General features: G+C 40.9%; 1 protein-coding gene across 1 annotated transcript in view; it reads right to left on the bottom strand.

The window, feature by feature from the left end:
* Window positions 1–6,612: 6,612 nt before the first annotated feature.
* The window catches only part of map3k15 (mitogen-activated protein kinase kinase kinase 15), a 29,808-nt gene continuing 15,929 nt past the window's right edge, over window positions 6,613–20,491 (bottom strand). The window contains exons 18-29 of the mRNA XM_051940652.1: window positions 20,129–20,234; window positions 18,310–18,467; window positions 18,041–18,224; window positions 16,534–16,711; window positions 15,841–16,015; window positions 14,660–14,845; window positions 14,343–14,448; window positions 13,399–13,639; window positions 12,595–12,707; window positions 9,238–9,311; window positions 9,069–9,145; window positions 6,613–7,545 (exon numbers count right to left, since the gene is read on the bottom strand). Of these exons, the coding sequence (XP_051796612.1) occupies window positions 7,452–7,545; window positions 9,069–9,145; window positions 9,238–9,311; window positions 12,595–12,707; window positions 13,399–13,639; window positions 14,343–14,448; window positions 14,660–14,845; window positions 15,841–16,015; window positions 16,534–16,711; window positions 18,041–18,224; window positions 18,310–18,467; window positions 20,129–20,234 (1,692 nt within the window). The 3' untranslated portion in view covers window positions 6,613–7,451. The remainder of the gene's footprint in view (window positions 7,546–9,068; window positions 9,146–9,237; window positions 9,312–12,594; window positions 12,708–13,398; window positions 13,640–14,342; window positions 14,449–14,659; window positions 14,846–15,840; window positions 16,016–16,533; window positions 16,712–18,040; window positions 18,225–18,309; window positions 18,468–20,128; window positions 20,235–20,491) is intronic.

Below are 20,491 nucleotides of genomic sequence, written 5' to 3'. Positions count from 1 at the left end.
AAGAATGCTCGGATTATTGATTGGGGCTTTCAGCTTGGTCTGACTCAGCCTTCAAGCTGAGTTCTTTTTGGAGAATGCATATTGTAATCAGCGTCTGGAGCCTGGTAATAATTGCCAGAAGTCACACCACACTTCATATTCTTGGAATTTATTGCTATTTTGTACAGCCAAAACAAGCAAAGTGATGCATGCTGGAACAACGACCTCCACGACAATACAGAAGTTACATGTGTCAACTATTACCACAATGTTATCTGAAATATCGGAACATAGACTGGTAAAAAATGTTTGGTTTGAATCAGACAGTGCCTGCTTGTGTTTGTGCAGGACATCGAGGCTGCTGTACGTCTTACTCCAAAGTTCATGCTGTGAACTCCATCCTAAGAAGAGGAGGGGCTGTGCAGTGCCAGAAGCAGGAGATCACAGAACTCTGTAACATTAATGCAGTGTAAGAATATACTTCTTGTTTTGTCCTCTCCTGTCTCGTGTGTGTCTCAGTATGACTGAAATATGATGATTTTCTTTGTGTTTTTCCCTTCATGGCCCCTACTTCATTTCAGGTAGACCTACTTCCTGGATTTCAATTTCCTGTCATCACCTCCCACATTCCCGAGTATTTTGCGGAATTTGTTTGAAAAAAAAATCACATAATGGGTACTAAGGCTGAATCATTTGATAAGCTGTTGTAACATTTGATGGCTTGACTGGAAAAATTGCATATATCCCTAATTCCGTTCTTCCTAGTCATAAAGAATTATCTATTATCTGAAATATGACCAGTTGTAATTTCAGTTTCAGATATCTGCAGTTTAATTCGGACTAGTCATAGATGTAGTCCTAGATGTCTTCTAATTCCCCTTGATAAAGACATCGATGTCCTCAGTAGATACCTTAACTTAAGTTGTAACTACTGAGAATGATGTAGACATCCTGACCTGTAATTACAGACATCTTTACTTGGGCAAAATGACAGTGATGATATCCATAGATACACAAGAAGCCATCTGACCACCACCATGAAGCCAAAGTTCTGGTAAATTCCTACCACAGATCTCTAATAAATGAAGTTCTTTATCTCTCCAAACTCTTTGCTGATAAGCTCGTCCAAATTTAAAGCATTTTCTATCAATTTTATCCATCACAGCACCCACCATTACCTCTGATGACATTGTTCAAATGCTCTGCTGGGCCAACATCCAGTCGGAAGTCAGTTTGGACTAGTCATAATGACATTTGAGATATCTGCAACTCATATTTTGACAAGTCAAAAGCAAATGACCAATTTCCGGTCACACTGACTAAACAGAATGATGTTATAGATATCTTAGAAACTCTGACAGGTCACAGCATAATTACAGATTATGTCATTTAATTCCAGATAGTCAAACTCAGCTGTCAATGTTAGCCCAAAATGGTATCTAGTTAGCAACTTTCTTTTGTTTCTGTTTCTCCTCAAGTGTACTCAAGTGGAAATACCGGTAAATATGTGTGGATCCAAACCATCGCAACACACGGAAACTCCTTCCAATCATGTGGTAATTAAGACACAAACACATGTCGAGTCAATTCCAATTCTTTGAGTCACTCTTCCGAGGAACGATAATTATATATTAATGGGATTTTTCTTCTCACAGATAAAGCCAAGATGTTCTAAAATGGGCAACGTGCTTACATGAACAAAGTTCAGTGTCTGTTGTTTGGATGGAGAAAGCTGACACACAGACATGTAATCATAAAACACTTTCTTTCTGTCCAACAGCAACAGAAAAATTCAGAAGGGAAGAGTCACCTACACGGAAACAAACCCACTATCTGAACATACTCACCCAACCGACCGTCTTCTTTTACTGAGGAGTCAACCTCTACGGGAAACTATGATAAGAATTTTAAAGGTCTGGACAGAATCAGTTTTTTATCAAAAGCTCAAAATGTTCCAAACAGATGAGAAGCTGTCATCATGAGTCCTTTAATCTCCATATTTACTTTTAAACTACAGTTTAGTCAGTAAAATGCGTGTACATCTACATGTCTCCAGAGCAGAACTTTGACACGGTCATTTACTTTCGCTGCAACCACTTCAGCTCGACTGCGTATCACTGGTGCTGGACAAAGAGACATAAACAGAAACACAATAGGCCTTCACAAAACCATTCATCATTCAACATTTACATGTCTGCAGGCGGTATGGCATGGTGTTGAGGATATCATTATAGTCTCACTAGCAAACTGAAAGATATCTCTGAAGACAGAGAAGCATCTCTGCCATCAGGATGAAACTGGAACCGTCAAGCAGAATTTCAGTCAGTTGATCCCTATTGTGCTTCACGCACGCCACAGGCCTGACGATGACACATATTTCTGCCAACTGGGGAAGTCGGCGAGTTAACAGTGCAGCAGAAGAACTAGCAAAAGAGAGGCAACAAAAGAAAGACTAAGCTGGGGAAAACAATGCAGATGCATAATGTGCTTGGAGAAAGCTTTGCTGGCCTGCTTGCTAAGAGTTATATAAGAATCAATGATGTTGTCATATCTGCATGATAAATTTAAGGCTTTGACTGACAGTTGGCTAGCGTAGCTTAGCACAATAACAAACTAGAGGACTACCAGGATGAATGGATAAACAGCTAGCCAGGCTCTCTCCAAAGGTCATAAAATCTACCTCAGTACCTCTTTGGTTCATCAATTAACTCAAGCTCTACCCTAATAATCAGAAGTGATTACTGTTTTAAAAAGACAGGTAATGATAGGAAGCTAGGTCCAACATCTATTATCACACTGGCACATGAAATAAGCCACTTAGACAATTATTTCATTTGCCACTGGAATGCAGGAACACTGGCCAAATTTATTCCAGTTTAATTTAATACAGTTGGGCTGGACGGATGTCATTAAGCCTCGTGGAAGACCGTCATGGTGCTTCCCTACTAATTAAACTCAACGCTCTCTGCTACTGTACGTCTAGCCTAGTCACTACAGTACAATGCAAATGGTTTTAGCAGATACTAAATAATAAAGCACTAGGAATGGACCAAGAGAAAGAAAAAAACTTCATTGGGAAGTCTCTAATGTCCATATAATTGGTTTAAGATATACGCAAAGCACAATGCAAAAATAGTGGTAGAGGACTATTTTGTGCTCGTGGTCAAGACAAAGCAACAACTTTTTTCTTATTCATGCATTTTCACACAGTTTATATGTGGACAATTTAACTAACAAGGCATTATCAGTGAGCTTTAGCAGCACCAACAGATGGATCGTGTTACTGTTGCACACAGTTTAACTGTTTATCAGTTCTCCTCGTTTTGCTGTACCTTTTGGTACAAAGTCTGAGGTATATATCTGAAACTTGTGGTTTGTTGAAAAATGAATTGGTTTACATTTGCATTTCTAGTATCTTATTTCTTGTGTTCAAATGAAAAAAACAATGTTGTAAAAATTCACATTATTTCTGTTACTTTCTGTTATTAATTGTATGAGAAGTTTCCTTGTGTGCTGATTAAGGTGTTTTGTACTGTTTTCTTCATTAAGGGGGTTTACCATTAACTTTTAAACCACACATTCCCATGCTGTGCCACCATGCACATACAAACACGGAAGAACGCTTCTGGAGAATTCAGCCAAGTGAAAACTAAAAAAACATGCACAGAGGTAACTGAGGTTCTTTCCAAGCATTCACAGGTCACTTAATTTCCTTCAATGGACTAGTGTCTCCAAATATTTTTTGTAATGACAGCAGGCATAGAAAGAAAACCAACAAACAGGACAACAAAAGCTCTGACATTTCCTTCTGGCTTCCATGTTCCTTTGGTATCTAAAGTAAACCTGTTGGATTAGTAAATGGAGGCAATGTTGCATGAAGTCACTTGAGGTAATCAACCAACTTATGCTTTCCAATGCCAACCAGTAAGTAAAGACGCCAAGTTCCCAAATCACTCTCAAAAAAAGGCATTGTAAGTATAGGGCGTAACTTTGTCAGAAATTTCCAGAAGAACATGCTTCACTTGATAATGAATTCATAATTAGATGCACTGAGCTTTGATAAGGGGCCATTCATGGGTCGGAAAATGTTCTTAACTCATGCAAAAACAGAAAACTTCACTTGGATTTTCAATAAAAGACTGATTTTCTCAGTTGGTCCAAGCAGTACACATCAATCCATAATCAGAGAGGCTATTTCTTTAATATTGAAAACATCAGTAGAGAAAAGAAAAGAGACATCATGTCCAAACAAAGGCACTGCTTGGACTAAAATGTCTTTATTATATTGCTCAACTCTTCAAAAGATAGCAGCTTGTGCCTCCTGAGCTGAGAAAAGTGGGGTTTTGGATACCTGCCCAGGTAATCCATCAGAAAGGAGCACAGATGCCTATTACCAGTCAGACAGGAGGTGCACAAACGATCCTCCGAAAGAATTCCGTGGCAGGGCAGTCTAGTTTATTGGCATTGCATGTAGGGAGTTATCTCTCACTGGAACACCCACTCGGAACACAGCAACAGCAGCATGAAATGAAACCAACCACACAATCACCACAAAAGGTAAAAAATTATGTTTCCTCATTCATCACTTAAGGATGATCGGTTGCTCTTTCGCACCTCCTTGTCCACCCACATAGTCGAATCCACAAGCAGGTGATACACAAACTCAGAGTAACAGTTGGTGAAGTCATTGTCTTCTCTTGTGTTCTCCCTGAAGTCACTAAAAGCCTCTGAATGATACCTTAACAACAGTGACATGAGCCACATGTGAAAAGGCCCAAAACCTCTTCGGTCAGCCATGTTTTTGGTTTGGAACCTGGTAGGCAACTTCTTCTCTATGTTGACAACAGGTTCTCCATTACTAAAACTGCACAAGATTTTGTTTTCATGTTAGATCTGTAGCAAACTTGCAAAGGACGTCTGTCTAACTTTGTGGAAAACTTCATCCACTTGCCAAAAGTACTTTATCCTAGAGTCCCACAGGGGGTTGGAGCCTATCCCAGAGAGACAAGCAACCATTCATGCTCACAATCACACCTCTGGTCAATTTGGAATCACCAATTAACCTACAATTAATGTCTTTAGCGATCAGGAGAAACCAACCCAGGTGTAGGGAATACCAACCACCATGAGATTCAAACCCATGACCCTCTAGATGTGACCCATTTGCATATAAAAATATGACAATGACAAAGTTTAACTCCAACAGTCTGCTTGAAACCTGGAAAACAAGAAATGTTTTCTAAGCCAAAGAGAAAGTGACATTTTTGCTTGTAGGGTCAAACTTGTCACCAGAAGGCTACTAGAAGTCAAGCACTTCTGGAAAACTGTGATGTAACCCACTGGTGAACATGTCTGCCAGTAGTGTCAAATTTCTCATTATTACCCAAGTGCTTCTGGAAGTTTGCCACTCATGGCCAACCTTGACCAACTTGTGTTTGGATTAAACTGAAGCTACAAGACTGTTATTGGCACTTTGCCTTCCATTTTTCCATCTGCGGTCTCATGACAGCTACATGCCCTGAGGATTTTCTCCTTGTTTAACGCCAACCCAGAGCCTGTTTTACGATATAATACAAAACACAACGTTCCTATCAGCGTCACTTGGACTTGGCTGACATATGGCAAATGTTAGCATGCAAACATGCTAAAAGTTTGAAGAAGGCACAAATGTGCTTGCAAAACATTGTAAGTGGTGTGTTAGAGTTAGCTTAAACCTCAGTTAGCTAAAAGCACGCAGCCTCACAGAGCTAGCGAGGCATGGTAATGGCTTCTAGATCCATAGATGGTTGCAGACTGAGCCTCTAAGGACTTCTAAATTTAGAGTTTACTGACAATTTGCATATATTATTTTCTGACCAGGAAACCATGGATTGGCCTTTTAATCAAAAATTATATCAGAGGGGAAGAAAAAAAAAAACTCACCTCAGCAGCTCATATGCTTTCTTTCAAAGACATTGCAAAGACCTATGCCCCAGTTTTATTGTTGCAGTACTGGAATGTACTATTTTTAGGCTAACTGTTTGAACTCAGTTTATTTCCACCGAAAGTCAGATGTGCCCACAGCCTGCACCTAGTATGATGTAAAGAAAGTCATTAAATCAAAAGCTGTGGTCGGAAAAGCTAACAGAGCATCGTTAATCCCAGACGTAGGCAGGTAATCAGGTTTCATCTCTGCGTAGTGCTTACGGCAAATAAGAAAGGAATGCAGAGTGGGTCCTAAAGCACGTAGGCAGCCGTTACGGAGACTGCCAAAGAAGAGCATTAAATAAGGGTTTGTGTGTACCGTCAGTGCAATGCAATCTGTCTTTTCACTGGTCTACAGATTGGTTTAAAAAAGCTGAAAAACGAAAATCGCAAAAAGCAGAAGTGTCTATTTAACCCATAAGAACCCAGACCCATTTTGCCTTAAATGACTTAATGAGTTAAGGTCAGACATAAAACTTTACAGGAAGAGACTTTGGCACTCAAAGTGTTTGTGACACTGGTGTCACCGTGGGTTCTTATGGGTGCAACTATACATGAGGTAGAAAACAGAAAAAAGATTGTGCAGTGTGAAAAACTTATATCTCATCTTCCAACAGCCTGCACAATGGATGCAAATATCAGAAACTAAGAGGTCAAAGCAAACTGGTCAACAGTTGAATTATTTCCAGTTTTATTGCAGCTGTAAAGCACATTAAACAATTTATGATAGTTGGAATTAAAAAAACAACAACTAATAAATACAGATACACAGAAGAGAAAAGATACAACCAATAAATTACATGAGTACAAATATAAAGGCGGGGATGATGGGTCAATGGCATGTGTCTACGTGCTGGAATATTAATACCTAAAACATTTTAATCAGGAAATCTGTGACTCATGGGGTTTCCTGTCTTCAAAGGAAAGTCAGCTTAAAATAATAAAGACTAACAGGTACAATAGATAAGTCTTTATATCACGGGGATCACCAACTTTCCAGTCATGCAGGAATCTGTTTTGACAAGCATTTGATTATACAGCAAACACCAAGATTAGACCAGCAGGAGTGTGTTTTATAGACTTATAGATACTTTTTCCCAATGTAAAAACCTAAACTGTATGTGAGGATCAAACCATAGAGTCACTTTTCAGTTGTGCAGCATCGTTTAACAGCACGACGAAACAGTGGGAGACGACTTCAAAACGTTTCCATATTTGATTGGACAAGTTTCTCTTTAGAAATTGTCAGGCACGAATACACTGAGGCACACGTAAACACTAAAATGCACATGAAGATACATACAGTAGTGCCTGCACTGAAGCGCTTTGGTCTGGATAAGTCGGACTCTGTATGGATTCAGTCAGTCCTGTTCATACAACACACAGACTAGAACATGAGAACGCACCGTGGAGACAGAGAGAGAAAAGAAAGACGGCCATGCAGGGCTGGTAATGTGTGGATGTGTGCGTGTTTTCTGCAAAACAGAGTCGTAGTCCAACAGCCCCCGTCATGCATCATCTTCTGAGCGTTTGCTGCTCGTCTGCCTCTCTCGCTCTCGGTGCCGCTGGATGGCACGCCAGATCCGGCAGAGGACTCCACCCCTGAAGAGATGGAGGATGTCAGATCAGAGAGTTTCATCAACACAGACACCAGAATCCAAGGTTTTCCAGCAGAACACGACATAGTACCAATATAATCAATCTTATTCACTTCACCTGTCAGAGGTCATAATGTTAATATTTTGCAGTTTCATCTCTTGACGCCACAGATTCTATAATTTCTAGACAGTTTCTTTCACTCTCAGCCTTAAAACTCATTGGTAAGTTTGACATTCATGGTATCTTTCAAAAATGTCACCAAAGCAATACCATTTATCAAAGCAGGAAACCTTCGACGGTCCTTGAACTACTCATCTGTGATGTGCTGTTCTGTCGGAAAACTACCAAATCTGAGCTTTAAATTGTGATCAAAACTACTTAATTCTACAAGTTTCATTTGAAAACTGCCAAAAATAAATGAATTGCAGCAACTAATTCTGTAAAAAATGAAAAATGATGCTCTCCTTAACACAACCATGAAGCCGTTGGTGAAACCAACAGTCACATGACAAACATTCAGAGATTTTTCAGTTGAACTGCAGGCTGTGTTTTTACCAATTAGGAGACAAGTATGGAAACAGAGTCAAAAATACATTTTTTATATCTTTACTTCTAGTCATGGCTGTTGTGTTTCCATAGAGGTGCAGGACTTTATATTGCAGTGAAAAATGAGCCCACAGTGAGTAAAAACGTGACGAGAGCTAAAAATTCCAAGAAACTGCTTGGCGTTCTGAGGGTTAAGAGACTTCAGCAGTTCAACAAGTTTTGCTTTACAGAAAAAAAAAAAAATCACATCAGATCCCTTTAATACATGCTGATTTTGCAGTAAGAGAGCCTGAAGCCTTGTAGTTTGCTTTAACCTTTCCAAAATGGTTGTTAAATGATTTGTGGAACCTCAGCGGAGTCGAAGCAATGAGAAAACCAGTGACCTATCAATGCAAATGTCAAGGACGCAACAATGAAGTATCACAGCTGAAAATTCTGTCTAAACATAGTTCACAGTACTCACTCCTTTCACCACATCACCCCCGTCCTCTAGCAGCTTCACTGGCTCCCGGTCCAATTCCGCATCATGTTCAAAATCCTTCTGTATACATTTAAAGCCATCCACAACCTCGCCCCCCCTATCTGTCTGATCTCCTCCACATTGCCACTCCGTCTCGTTCCCTCAGGTCCTCCTCCTCCCTACACCTCTCTGTACCTTCTGCCCACCTCAGCACCATGGGGAGCAGAGCTTTCAGCCGCTCTGCTCCCCAACACTTTAATTCTCTCCCACCAGACATCTGAAACATTCTCTCCTTAACCCAGTTTAAGTCATGACTCAAAACTCATCTGTTTAAATCTGCATATTCATTGTAATTCGTTTATTGTTTTTTTAACTGTTGTGTAACTTGTGTCTGTTTTTTTATTTATTTTACTGTGTTTTTATCCTCTGTAAAGTGACCTTGGGTGTTAGGAAAGGCGCTGCCAAATAAAATGTATTATTATTATTATTATTATTACAAGACATAAAGATTTGTAGGTACCGTAGACGTAGGCAGCGGAGGTCGTCTTTGGTAACGTCACTGAGAATGTCGGTCAGCGTGTATTCCTCAACCACAAACTGGAATACAGAACAGAAACACTGTTAGTCTACAAACTAAACTTAAAAGAAAGTCAAAGAAGCTGCAGATCGATGCTATACAGTCGACAAACCTTGTCTATAGTATCCGGATCTGCCCCCTGCTCTTTCAGCCAATCAGTGAGCTGCTTGTCCGGCTCGTGGTCCGCTGGGATGTGGAATATGGAGGGAGGTGAAATGTCTGAAACAAGACGCACCCGGTCCGCCCTCCATAACCAAAGAAACACTTTGCTCACAGTAGTTTGTCAGTTCTACCTCATTAAAGTTGCAAATTTAGTGCAAATTTATGCAGCACAGCATGTCTAAATCTAATCAGATCATCGCTTCCATGTGGGAACCTGTGGTTTAAATGTCTTCTGTGTATAATCCAGAGTTATCATGTTGACGAGAAACATGTGTCAACGTTAATCAAGCTTATTAGCTCATCATAATTAGGAAAAGGTTTATCGTGGCAACAGGAGTTAGAGCAGTTTCTGGGTAATCAGTCCTCACTCTGGCACATCTTCTCTCCTCAAACATCAGCAAGACTTCAGACAGAAATACCACTCAACGAGGAAAAGATTAATACTTCCGAATCAAACTGTACGGGCATTCTTTTGCAATGCTTGTGGCTGAAAATGTTTGATTTCTCAAAGTGTTCAATGCATTTTGCTGTGTTTTATGTTCTTTTTGCATGAAATTATGTAAATGGACATAATGGCAATTAAAGACATTTTTGTGAAATGTCTATTCACTTTATAAGCACACTGAAAATCACAAAAAGTACCACAGTTATCGCACAATACAGTGTTTTGAGTCCAGCTTTTAGTCTTGGACAGGGCTGAACAATATATGTACACTACCAGTCAAAGGTTTTAAAACACCTCAGTTTTTCCATTTTTTAATTGGAAATTATGCATGTTGACGTCTCATTGTGCTCTGAAATAAAAGCCTAGAAAAAATAAATTAAGTTTAAAAAATATCAATTTAGAAACCAAACTGCATTCTAAACGTTTCACTCATCACAGTAGCCACCGTGGGCAGATATAACAGCTGGACACGCTCGTGGCATTCCCTCCATGATGTAAATCAAATATTCTTCAGAAAGTTCTTCCCAACTCTGTCACAGAAGTTCTGGAAAAACAGCCCCAGACCATCACACTTCCTCCTCCATGTTTGACAGTTGATGTCACACACTGAGGAACCGTCCTTTCTCCTACTAGACAGACACAAAAACCCCGTGTTACGAACCCAAGATTTAAAATTTTGATCCATTAGTCCATAAGACCTTCTTCCACTCCTCAGTAGTCCATTGGTGGTGTTTTATGGCCCAGACAAACCTCTTTTTCATATTCTGACATCTTAGTAATGGCTTTCTTGCTGCAACTCAACCCGTCAAACCTGCACCTCCAAGTCTTCTCTTCACAGTTGAAACTGAGACTTCTTACTGCGACCGCTATTAAACTGTTGTCCTGTGAGCTCCTATCACCAAGAAGCTAGTCTTCTGATTCTGTTGTGGCTTTGGGTCTTCCAGACCTCTTCTTGTTTCCTCCAGTTTCTGAGCCTTTTGATGGTGAAGCAAACTGTACTCACTGACACTTTGACTTTCTTCACAGTTCCTCTGTAGGATAGGCCTACATTTTTAAGTGTTATGGTGGTCTCTCTCTCTTCTGTTGTTGATTGCCTTTTTATAGCAACACACTACTTTCTGCAGTACAATACTGTTCAAATAATGCTCTGGAGGGTATGGTGCAGGGTGTGTTCCAACACTACTTTCATGCAGACAGAGTGGGTTGTAAATAATCAAGAAGAGTTGGGACACCTGTAGGAATTAGTAGCACCAACTTTCAAGACTTCATCAGCCTCCTTTACTGTAGAACAGCTTCAAGTTCATAACCCATTTCTTGTTCCCTGAAAAAAGCCTTTTTTATAGCCTAGCCCCGCTAGACAACCCACGGCAACGAATTTAATTCTCTGCCAGGGTGGGTCTAGTTACCCTCCATAAGGCTCAAGGCTGGATTCTCCTAAAACTGGCCGGACCAATCACCATGAAGTGTAGAGTCAGAAGGCGGGCGTAACTAAGTGACGACAGAGGCGTGACGATTCTGACAGAAACAACCGGCGCACAATAAACAGTTATCTTTCGACTCGGCTTTGGCCACAGCACTTAAAGATTTGAAGCTAAAATTCAACTTGAAAGATAAACAAAGGACGGCACTGAAGTGTTTCATTGAGAAGAAAGACGTATTTGGACTTATGCCGACGGGATATGGAAAATCCTTAATATACCAGTTGGCTCCGCTGGTTGGGAAGCTAATGGGACTTAGCCACAATCCGCCAGCGCTCTAGGAACTACGTCAGCCTATTCGTTGCGTTGATTGGTTGTATACCTACCCAATTGCTGCAGAGTGATTTGAAAGACAACCTTTTAGCCCGTCTCCCTCCCTGTCGAGCGTTCCTAGACCCTTGTCTAGGAACGCTCGACAAGAGCTGGGTCTCAAGAGCTGGGTCTCAAGAGCTGGGTCTAGCGCGGCTAGGCTACCTTTTTTTTTTATATAATTCTGAAATATAAATTATTTTTCAGTTTTAGGTAACCTGCTATTCACTGGAAATTAACTACTTGAATTTTATTTTTTAAAAAATGAAAAATTGTTGCGTTCTAAAATGTTTGAGCGGTAGTGTAAAACCATGAAGGTTTAAAGGTAAAATGTACCATATATATATATATATATACACCATTATTAATAAAGCCCGGCGGTGCAGGTAACATGCCTGTTATCACGTCTTCATTTTTAGATTTGATTCACGTGTCATGTAAAGAAAAAAATGGCCATTCTTGCTTGAATGATTAATAATACTACAATTATAATCTGCAAAAATAATCACAATACGATTTTTTTGTCTTAATAGATTTAAAAAATGATCTTTTCATTAAAAAGTAAAATAGTAACACATTTTTTTTATGTAAGCCATATTCATTTGTGCAACTCAACATTCACTTAACAGAAACCCCCAAAAAAGAACAACATTCAAATGCATGTTTTAGAGATTGCATACACATTGTCTGCATTGGTTTCTTAATGGTCTTTTGGTGTAATTTTGGTTGAAAAATAACACTCATTGACTTGACTTATCTTCCCTGCCTGAATCTCACTCCAACTATGTCTTGTAAAAAGTGACGGAGGCGCATGTGAGGCAGGCTGAAGTCCCTCCTATTAAGATAATTCCCGATAACTGGGGAGGTTGTCTCTGCTGGGAAATGTTGTGTTTTTTTCTGCACATCTCTAATAAATTACTGCTTAAGGTTAGGAATGAGGTTGTGTTCAGGTTAGAGTGCGGGGAAACACATATCGACGGGGAATTTCCAGAGTTACAGAGGATGAACAGAGGACACATCTATTTGGAATTGAGCTGGTTTAATAATTAAGGAGTCTGTGTTTCGGTGTGACTACCTGGAGGTCTGTGTCTGACTCTGACCAGCTCCAGGTCATGAGTTCTCTGCTGCAGCGTCGCCTTCAACACCTGCTGATACTCCTTCTCCTTCTGCAGCAGCTCCTCCAGCAGTCTGAGGCAAAAGACACGACTTTTAGAGCCGATTGCAGAAAAAGAAACGCCACCATGGAAAGAAAGAAAGTTATCAAATACTACAGATAAAGAAGATGAGCCGACACACACCCCTTCACTTTTAAGCTTTACCATTAACTTGTGTTGTCTGCCAAAGCCTGTGCTTTGGGTTTACAGACTCTCCTAGATCAGTGATTTGCTACCGGCTGCTGGGATCTTTCTGCATGGAGTTTGAATGTTCTCCCTGTGCATGCGTGGGTTTTCTCCGGGCACTCCGGCTTCCTCCCACAGTCCAAAAATATGCTGAGGTTAATTGGTTACTCTAAATTGTCCGTAGGTGTGAATGTGAGTGTGATTGTTTGTCTGTATATGTAGCCCTGTGACAGACTGGTGACCTGTCCAGGGTGTCCCCTGCCTTCCCCCAAGTCAGCTGGGATAGGCTCCAGCACCCCCTGCGGCCCTAGTGAGGATAAAGCGGTGTATAGAGAATGGATGGATGGATGAAGTTTATTTCTGCTTCAACATTGCAGTTTTCCTTAGGGGATCCATTAGGTACAATCCATTGAATGGCTAACACTTTCCAGCAAGTAATGATTTAAACGGTTAACCAAAGCTAAGGAATGGATTAAATGTTTAAAAGTATTGAAAAGAAAAACCTGCACTTTGCCACTTCAGTTGTTGAGCGTTCGTACCTGTTGGTCTCCTGTTTGAGTCGCCCCAGCTGAGCTCCCAGCTGATGATGCGAGCGCTGATGCTCCTGGCAGTGGGCGGAGCTTAGCGTGATGACAGCGGGGTGTCCGTGGTCGGCGGCTGTCCCGGGGTCGTCGGCGTGATGAGCTAAAACTGGACCGAATTCTGCTTCCTCCTCGTCCACCTCGTCCTCCTTCTCTGCTCCTTCACACTCCGACGCCGGGCCGAAGTGGGTCTGCAGCTCTGGAGGGGAAAACACCAGAATATCATACCGTTTCTCTGCTTTTACTGACTGCTTTAACCATGATAAGTGTGTATGAATACGCTGTTTGAAGACAAAAATGTAGATCCATGTTTATTAGCTTTTATTACTTTAAACAATCAGCTCGCCTGCTGCACCTGCATTGGCATTGTAACAAATGTAGTGAATATTGGCTGGTATCATTGTAAGAGATATATATTCTGTATTATAGCATAAGCATAATAGAAAGAACTGACAAAGCAAAATATACTGAGGTATGAGCAGACTAAGAAAAAATACACAAAAAATGGAAGAAACCTATGATTAATAGTAACTATAATAATACTTAAGAACAAATAAATTTAAAAAAGAAAAGGGCGGTTACATTAGGGGGCTGCCCTCAAATCATTGCTATCCTCTTCATCCTGGTCCATTAAGTCTTGATAGTCCTTCAAGAAAGGTGCCCAGGTCTTTGTTTTCCTGGGTGTATGTTTAATTTTCTCTAGTTTCGTATCCCTTATCTACCGTGTAAAACTGGGAGGAGATTGGTTCTTCCAGCAGAGCAGAATTTTATGGCACTTATCCAGGTTGTTTTCTCCTGACTAGATCCTTGCTTGTGTTGCATCTACTCTCAGATGTGCGTTGCTTTAGATAAAAGCATCTGCTAAATGAAACTGCAGAGTTGTAGAGTTGTAGAAAACCGACCCGGTATGAGGATGGTGATCGCCGCCTGCACAGCTCGACGGATGATGTTATCCATAGCGAACATCCAGTGGGGTTTAATGTGATGATTCCTCAGGACTTTGTTCACCTGAAGACATCAGAACAGACATTTTTTATACTTGGATAAAATATAAGAATCACTACAGTTGGCTTTAGATTTCCAGATTGTTGTTGAGCAGCTGTACTGGAGTTCTTCCTCAGCTGGGGATGGTCAAGTACAACTGTAACAAGTTCTGTTTTATATTCTATGTTTGCGTGTATATGTGGATTTCAGCCTGTGCGAGTGTATCCGTGCTGACCGAGTCCTGGAAGCCGAACAGCACCAGCTGGATCTGGTTGATGGATGTGGAGTCGAAGTCGAGGTCCAGCTTGAGTTTGGAGATGGTGGCCGCCATGACGCGCCTCTCCGGGGAATGGATGAAGTCTCGGAGGATGCAGATGATCTGCTTGATGTGCTCCACAGACAGTTGGAGCTCCTCGCTGCCCTGTAAAAACACATGCTTACATTTATATACACAAATACTTAATTATTTAATCCAAGCTTACTGAGACCAAACTGCAAGACTCACCACCACTTTAGGGTTATGTGCTACACTGTCAGAGCATGAGAATAGGATAGTTTGAAAGAGCTTCTGCACCCCCTGCTGGCACAATCAGAAAACACAGTGTGGCAGACAGCAATGCAGGCTTCTGTTCTCCCATGCAGATGCATTTTACTGCTGCCTTGTTCCTGAATGAGTGGAAACTCACAGAAACATTGCTTTTACTTTGCAGTTCTGCTGCATAACATCTGATTTAGCGCATTTCTTTACCACCACTGAAGTGTGTTTTGGTTCATTGTCCTGTTGGAACATTGACCTGCATCCAAGACTCAAACTTATGTCTGATGGTTTTAGGTTTTCCTGAAGAATGTCGAAGTATTCCACCGAGCATGATGCTGCCACCACCATGCTTGACAGTACGTTTGGTGTTCTTGGAGTTTAACGCCTCAACTTCTCCCCTCCAGACTTGTATTTCTGATCATTTAGGCTAAATAGCTCATGTTTGCTTTCATCTGATCATAGAACTTTCCTCCAGAAGGCCTTTTGTTTTAAGCATGTGATCAGCAGCAAACTTCAGTCAAGTTATGTTCATGATTGTGTGTCAAATTCAGCGCTGGCTGGCACTGCACAGCACATTTCATGGTATAGATATCTACAATGACAATAAAGCTATTCTATTCTACAGTGCACAGAGAAAAGTCTGCTATCCAGTTCATACAGGAATCCATGTTGTGTTTCCATCACTTTCCAGGACATTGTGTTAAATTACAATAATTTCCTGGACATCAAAACCACCGCTTCCCTAAGACTTAGGTAAAATAATGCATTTATGTACAATTTAAGGTTGAATTTATCATTTTTTTGTCACTAAAATGAACTTCACTCCCCACAGTTTGGCTCCGTGTCAGATACTATGAGTACTTCCAGCACACACAGACCTGGATGTGGTTTTCCTTGAGGTTGGAGATGACCTTAGCCTGGTCGTCATTGAGGACTTTGTACAGAATCGCCCGTCTTTCGCTGTCCTTCTTCAGCAGGAACAGGCCGCCGTCCCTGTCCTCAGGCGAGGGGGGAGCACTGCGGTCCTCCGACACCGAACCCTCATCGGGAACACTGCAACACACACACAATCACACACACAAACACACAAAGAGTGACCTCACAGCAGTATAAAGCAAGTGGTGAAGCACACCAATGATTTACAGCATCGTGACGCGCTGTTTCATTTATTTACAGATACAAGCCTCTCCTGGCTACTCTGTGTAAACAGGAAAGTGCAGAGGCAGCATGAGTCAGCGTGCAAGGTTGTGCACGGACACACACACATGCACGTGTGGCCGTGCACGAGCGACAGTTTGTGTGCGCACAGCCGCCAGCTGAAGCTCATAAAATGATCAGAGCTCGTTATATCAGTGTTGTAAAATTCAGCAGAGCGCACTGGGAGTCCAATAAGGCCACCTGCCACCCAAACACACACTCATTCAAATCTTTTCACATGATCTGCACTCATTCTGCACTACTTGACCCCAGTCACACATGGTTTTAATGCTGTACTGGTTTCTAATACAGCATTCAGAGTCAGTGAAGATCCTTTTTTACTAGTCTGGATCTCCATCTGCTCTCGAACACACCTCAGGTAGTTGGAGTTGGGCGGTTTGAGCAGGTTCTCGGAGCCGGAGCTTTTCTTTTTCTGGAAGAAAACGTCATGTTTGGAGTCGAGGTCCGGACTCACAGAGCCGTGTTCGCTGCTGCTGCTGCCGGCGGCTTCGCACTGCAGCTGTACCGGCAACGACACGCTATGGATGTAGTCTGAAAAACACACAAGTATGACAAATTAACACAATAAATCAAAGGCAATGTCTCTGTGAGCTGATGTGCCAATAAATCCTGACTACATTTTGTGAAAATGAAACAAAGTCTGATAAACTACTCTGAATGAATCATCCATTTTGAGTTTTTCCTGATTTTGTTTGTCTCCGCAGAGATTTGTCTTCCTTTGTCTGAACGTGTGGTACACAAAAACCTTCGCTCTGCTACCAAGCTGTGAATTAGGGAGAATAAATGATTCCAATTAGCGACATCTGACCCACAAAAGTGGATCTCTTCTGAGCAGGAGTGATGACACCCAAACTTTAATCAATTCCAAATTAATTTGGAGTTACAGAATTACTGAGCTGACCAAAAAAACTGATCCATTTTGTGCAGTCAGTGTTTATCAGACAGTGACACATTACATCAAAACTAAAGTAAATAGAATGAAGGAACTGCTCAAATTTGGTGAAATATAAACTAAAACTGCTAAAATCAACTTTGTTTGCACCATGAATATTGACCACAACAGTTTTCTCAAACAGCAGAGGACCCTTTAACTGTTAAAAACAGACTTTAGTTATTAGACGACGTCCAAAACAGGGAAGATCACTCCTTAAAAATGTGACTATTTGATTTCCTTGAAGCTTAAAATACATCTTAAAGGTGCAATAATTTCGTCTAATGTCAGAGGACGGTGATTTTTATTTTAGTTCAGGGACATGTACCGTTTTACTGCAAGAAAAAGGTGGAAAGAAATTCCACTGATAATAATTTGCCTCGGAAATTTTTGTTTTATGTTTGAAAAAGAAGTGAACATTCAGGGTAATGAATATTGGACTTTTTGCACAAAAATTATATTCAGTCTCTCAGTCTTCGTAAATTGTAATTACAATGGTAGCTCTATGCTGGATATGTACCACCACATTTGACATTTTTCATTATTTAGCCATATTTTTTTGCATGCCTTTTTTTTCCCTTTACTTTAAAGCTACTTGATGCTTGAATTTCCCTCTGGATCCAAAACATATCTATCTATATATCAGAATCAGATCCATTTTCAATACTTGTGCAGCAAAGAGAGGACACATTCACAGCTGTTTGTTCTCTAAACGTCTTTAGTACCAGAATTTAAATGAATAAATAGCAGTTGCTGACTGAAAAAGACCCAAGATTAAGGTGTTTGTCATGTGCCATGATTGCTTAATTCAACATCACATCAATACTGTCTCGGTGACGAGCAAAAAATCCACAAAATTTACGAGATTCACAAGTTGGATTTTTGTTCTAGTTCTTGCAGCTGACAGTGTATTTGTATGAGTTTGTAACCTGACGGCTTGAAGGCGATCTTGCTCTTCTTGCCCTTGGTGTGGTGTCTGACAAAAGTGTCTCTGAGCAGGTCTGAGGCGATGGCTCTCTTGTGGGGGTCGGGCTCAAAGCAGCGCAGGATGAACGATTTGGCCTCCAGAGACAAAGACTCGGGGATCTCCGGGTGGATCTTGAACATGCCGACCTGCAAAAAGATAAAGTTTTAAAGGAAGATTTAAAGCTTCAAATGTATCTCATTGGCCTTTTCAACACCTGCAGTCACTATCAACCTTAAACATGGCTGCCTGTGGTTCCCCCAGCTCATGAAACGGAGGTTTCCCAGTGGCCATTTCTATGATGGTACATCCCAGTGACCAGATGTCAGCCGGGGCCCCATAGCCTCGAGGGCCCTTATCAATGATCTCTGGAGCCATGTACTGCAGAGTACCTACAATCAGACAGGCAGAATTTACAATACACATTGTTTTAGTCAGAAACTGGAACACCAGATTAAACAAATGATGGCTCATATTCTCTAAAAGTTAATCATAAACCCACATCTAATTTGACTGGATGTTTTATTACACAGCTTTACACTCGAGTCGCTAACTGAAGTAAACTGTGTTTAAAAAAAGGCAGCGTTACAATTAAGACTTTAGCTTTAGTCGCAGCGAGTTAAACCAGAAGAACTGAGTTTAATTTTGTCTCCAAGTATTTAATCTGCAGTCAGAAATTCAGAGCAGATTGGACTCCAAATGCTGATGTAAACAGAGAGACAGCGGGAGCTATAAAAAGTAAAAGTCGGAGGCGAGCGAGCGAAGCAGCAGAGGAGAAACCGATAAGGAGACACACACACCTGCTAATGAAAGGTAAACACCCTTCTGCCTCTGCCTGATTAGCTAATCTAATTACACACCTCGCTGGCCGCTGGAGAAGCCAGATGGCCGATGAATGTGTATGTCCGAACACCGGAGCGTGCTCGCGTGTCTGAGTGTTTCCATAGAGGCTGATAGTGGCTCTTGACATTTTGAGGGTCATTTGATATTTACACTTATAGACTGAGACGGCAGCATTTCAGTGGCTCCATTTGTGCAGCTCAGACTGAATTACTGTTTGTTTCTTTCTCTGTGAGCCATTACAGGAGACGTTTATTTAGTTTTAGAGGATTTAGTTAGCAATGCCTTTCATTTACTAAGCGCTGCGTTTTATCTTTGAAGCTCCTCAGGAGAAAAGTTGTTCATATCTTCATAGGAGAACTGTTTGTACAAACTCACAGACTTCATCTGCTAACCTCTTAAAGTCAGAATGAGGGACTTCTACCTTCAAATGCGCCTCTACATTCAAGCCAAACAAGTTCACAGAGGTAAACCTCGCTATATTTTGAAGTATGTTGAAGTTTTTATCTGGTTTCTGCAGTGACATTCCTGCATTGGTACACCAACATTAATGTTTTTTATGTCTAACAGCTAGAGCAGCTAGGAGTATTGCAGACAAAAAACTGAGGAGGTGTGCAAGAAGAGTTTCTGAAGCTTCAGATGAAAAGGAGAACTTGGCGTTCATAGAAAGAATTACAGTCTGAAAAAGAAAGTGGGGAAGAAAGCCAGAAGGTGGAGACAAAAGTTCAGCACTATAGGTTTAAGTTCATAATCTAGGCAAAAACAAACACAAAACCCTGCCCAATTAAGCTCATTAAGCGTGAAGTGAAAAAAAGAAATAAATAGTCAAGGCTCTATGGATAAAAGATATTTGGGGAATTCCTCAGTCTCAGTGTCTCCATTAGCAGGCCAGAGTCACATTTTGAAACAGTGGGGGGGGAAAGCCTCGCAACAATGAATCAATACACATTGACTGAACTTATACACATTTTTGCCCTCAGAAAATCTCCCCCCACAACTTCAAGTCTTACTATGAAGCTAAAGCACATATATGTAGATGTGTCCATCTGATTATATCACGAGGTACAATCTGTGATCCGAGATGCAATGTAAAACGCAATTTATGCAGTTTTCTTTATTTGAGCTGATAATTCAGGTAATAATGTGTAAGTATATTGTAAATCCTGCTGAAACTCAATAAAAATACAGTCTTTTCAGAACAGCTCATAGTTACCTGTGAATGTTTCTGTACAGGGATTGACTCCCGCCAGCCGTTTCGAGGTTCCGAAGTCTGAGATCTTCAAGACGCCGCTGTATGTATTCACCAACACATTATCACCCTGATAAAGAAATGGAGAAAAATAGAGAAGGATGATTTAAATACAGCAATGCAGATGTGATTAACCCTCTCTTATACCCTCATACCAACTGGTGTTGCATGGAAATGATACACAATGATGGCTTTTTGAAAACAGTAATATGTAGTTTCCCATCAGGAATTGAGTACCACAGGGCTCTGTTCTTGGTCCTTTACTATTTACACTATAAATGATCATCCTTCCAGCTCAGTGTTTTCATGTCAATTTTTTTGCAGACG

Source organism: Acanthochromis polyacanthus, chromosome 20 (assembly GCF_021347895.1).
Source record: "Acanthochromis polyacanthus isolate Apoly-LR-REF ecotype Palm Island chromosome 20, KAUST_Apoly_ChrSc, whole genome shotgun sequence".
Taxonomy (NCBI): domain Eukaryota; kingdom Metazoa; phylum Chordata; class Actinopteri; family Pomacentridae; genus Acanthochromis; species Acanthochromis polyacanthus.
The sequence above is the reverse complement of the archived record's forward strand: the minus strand, read 5'-3'. Positions and strand labels throughout refer to the sequence as shown.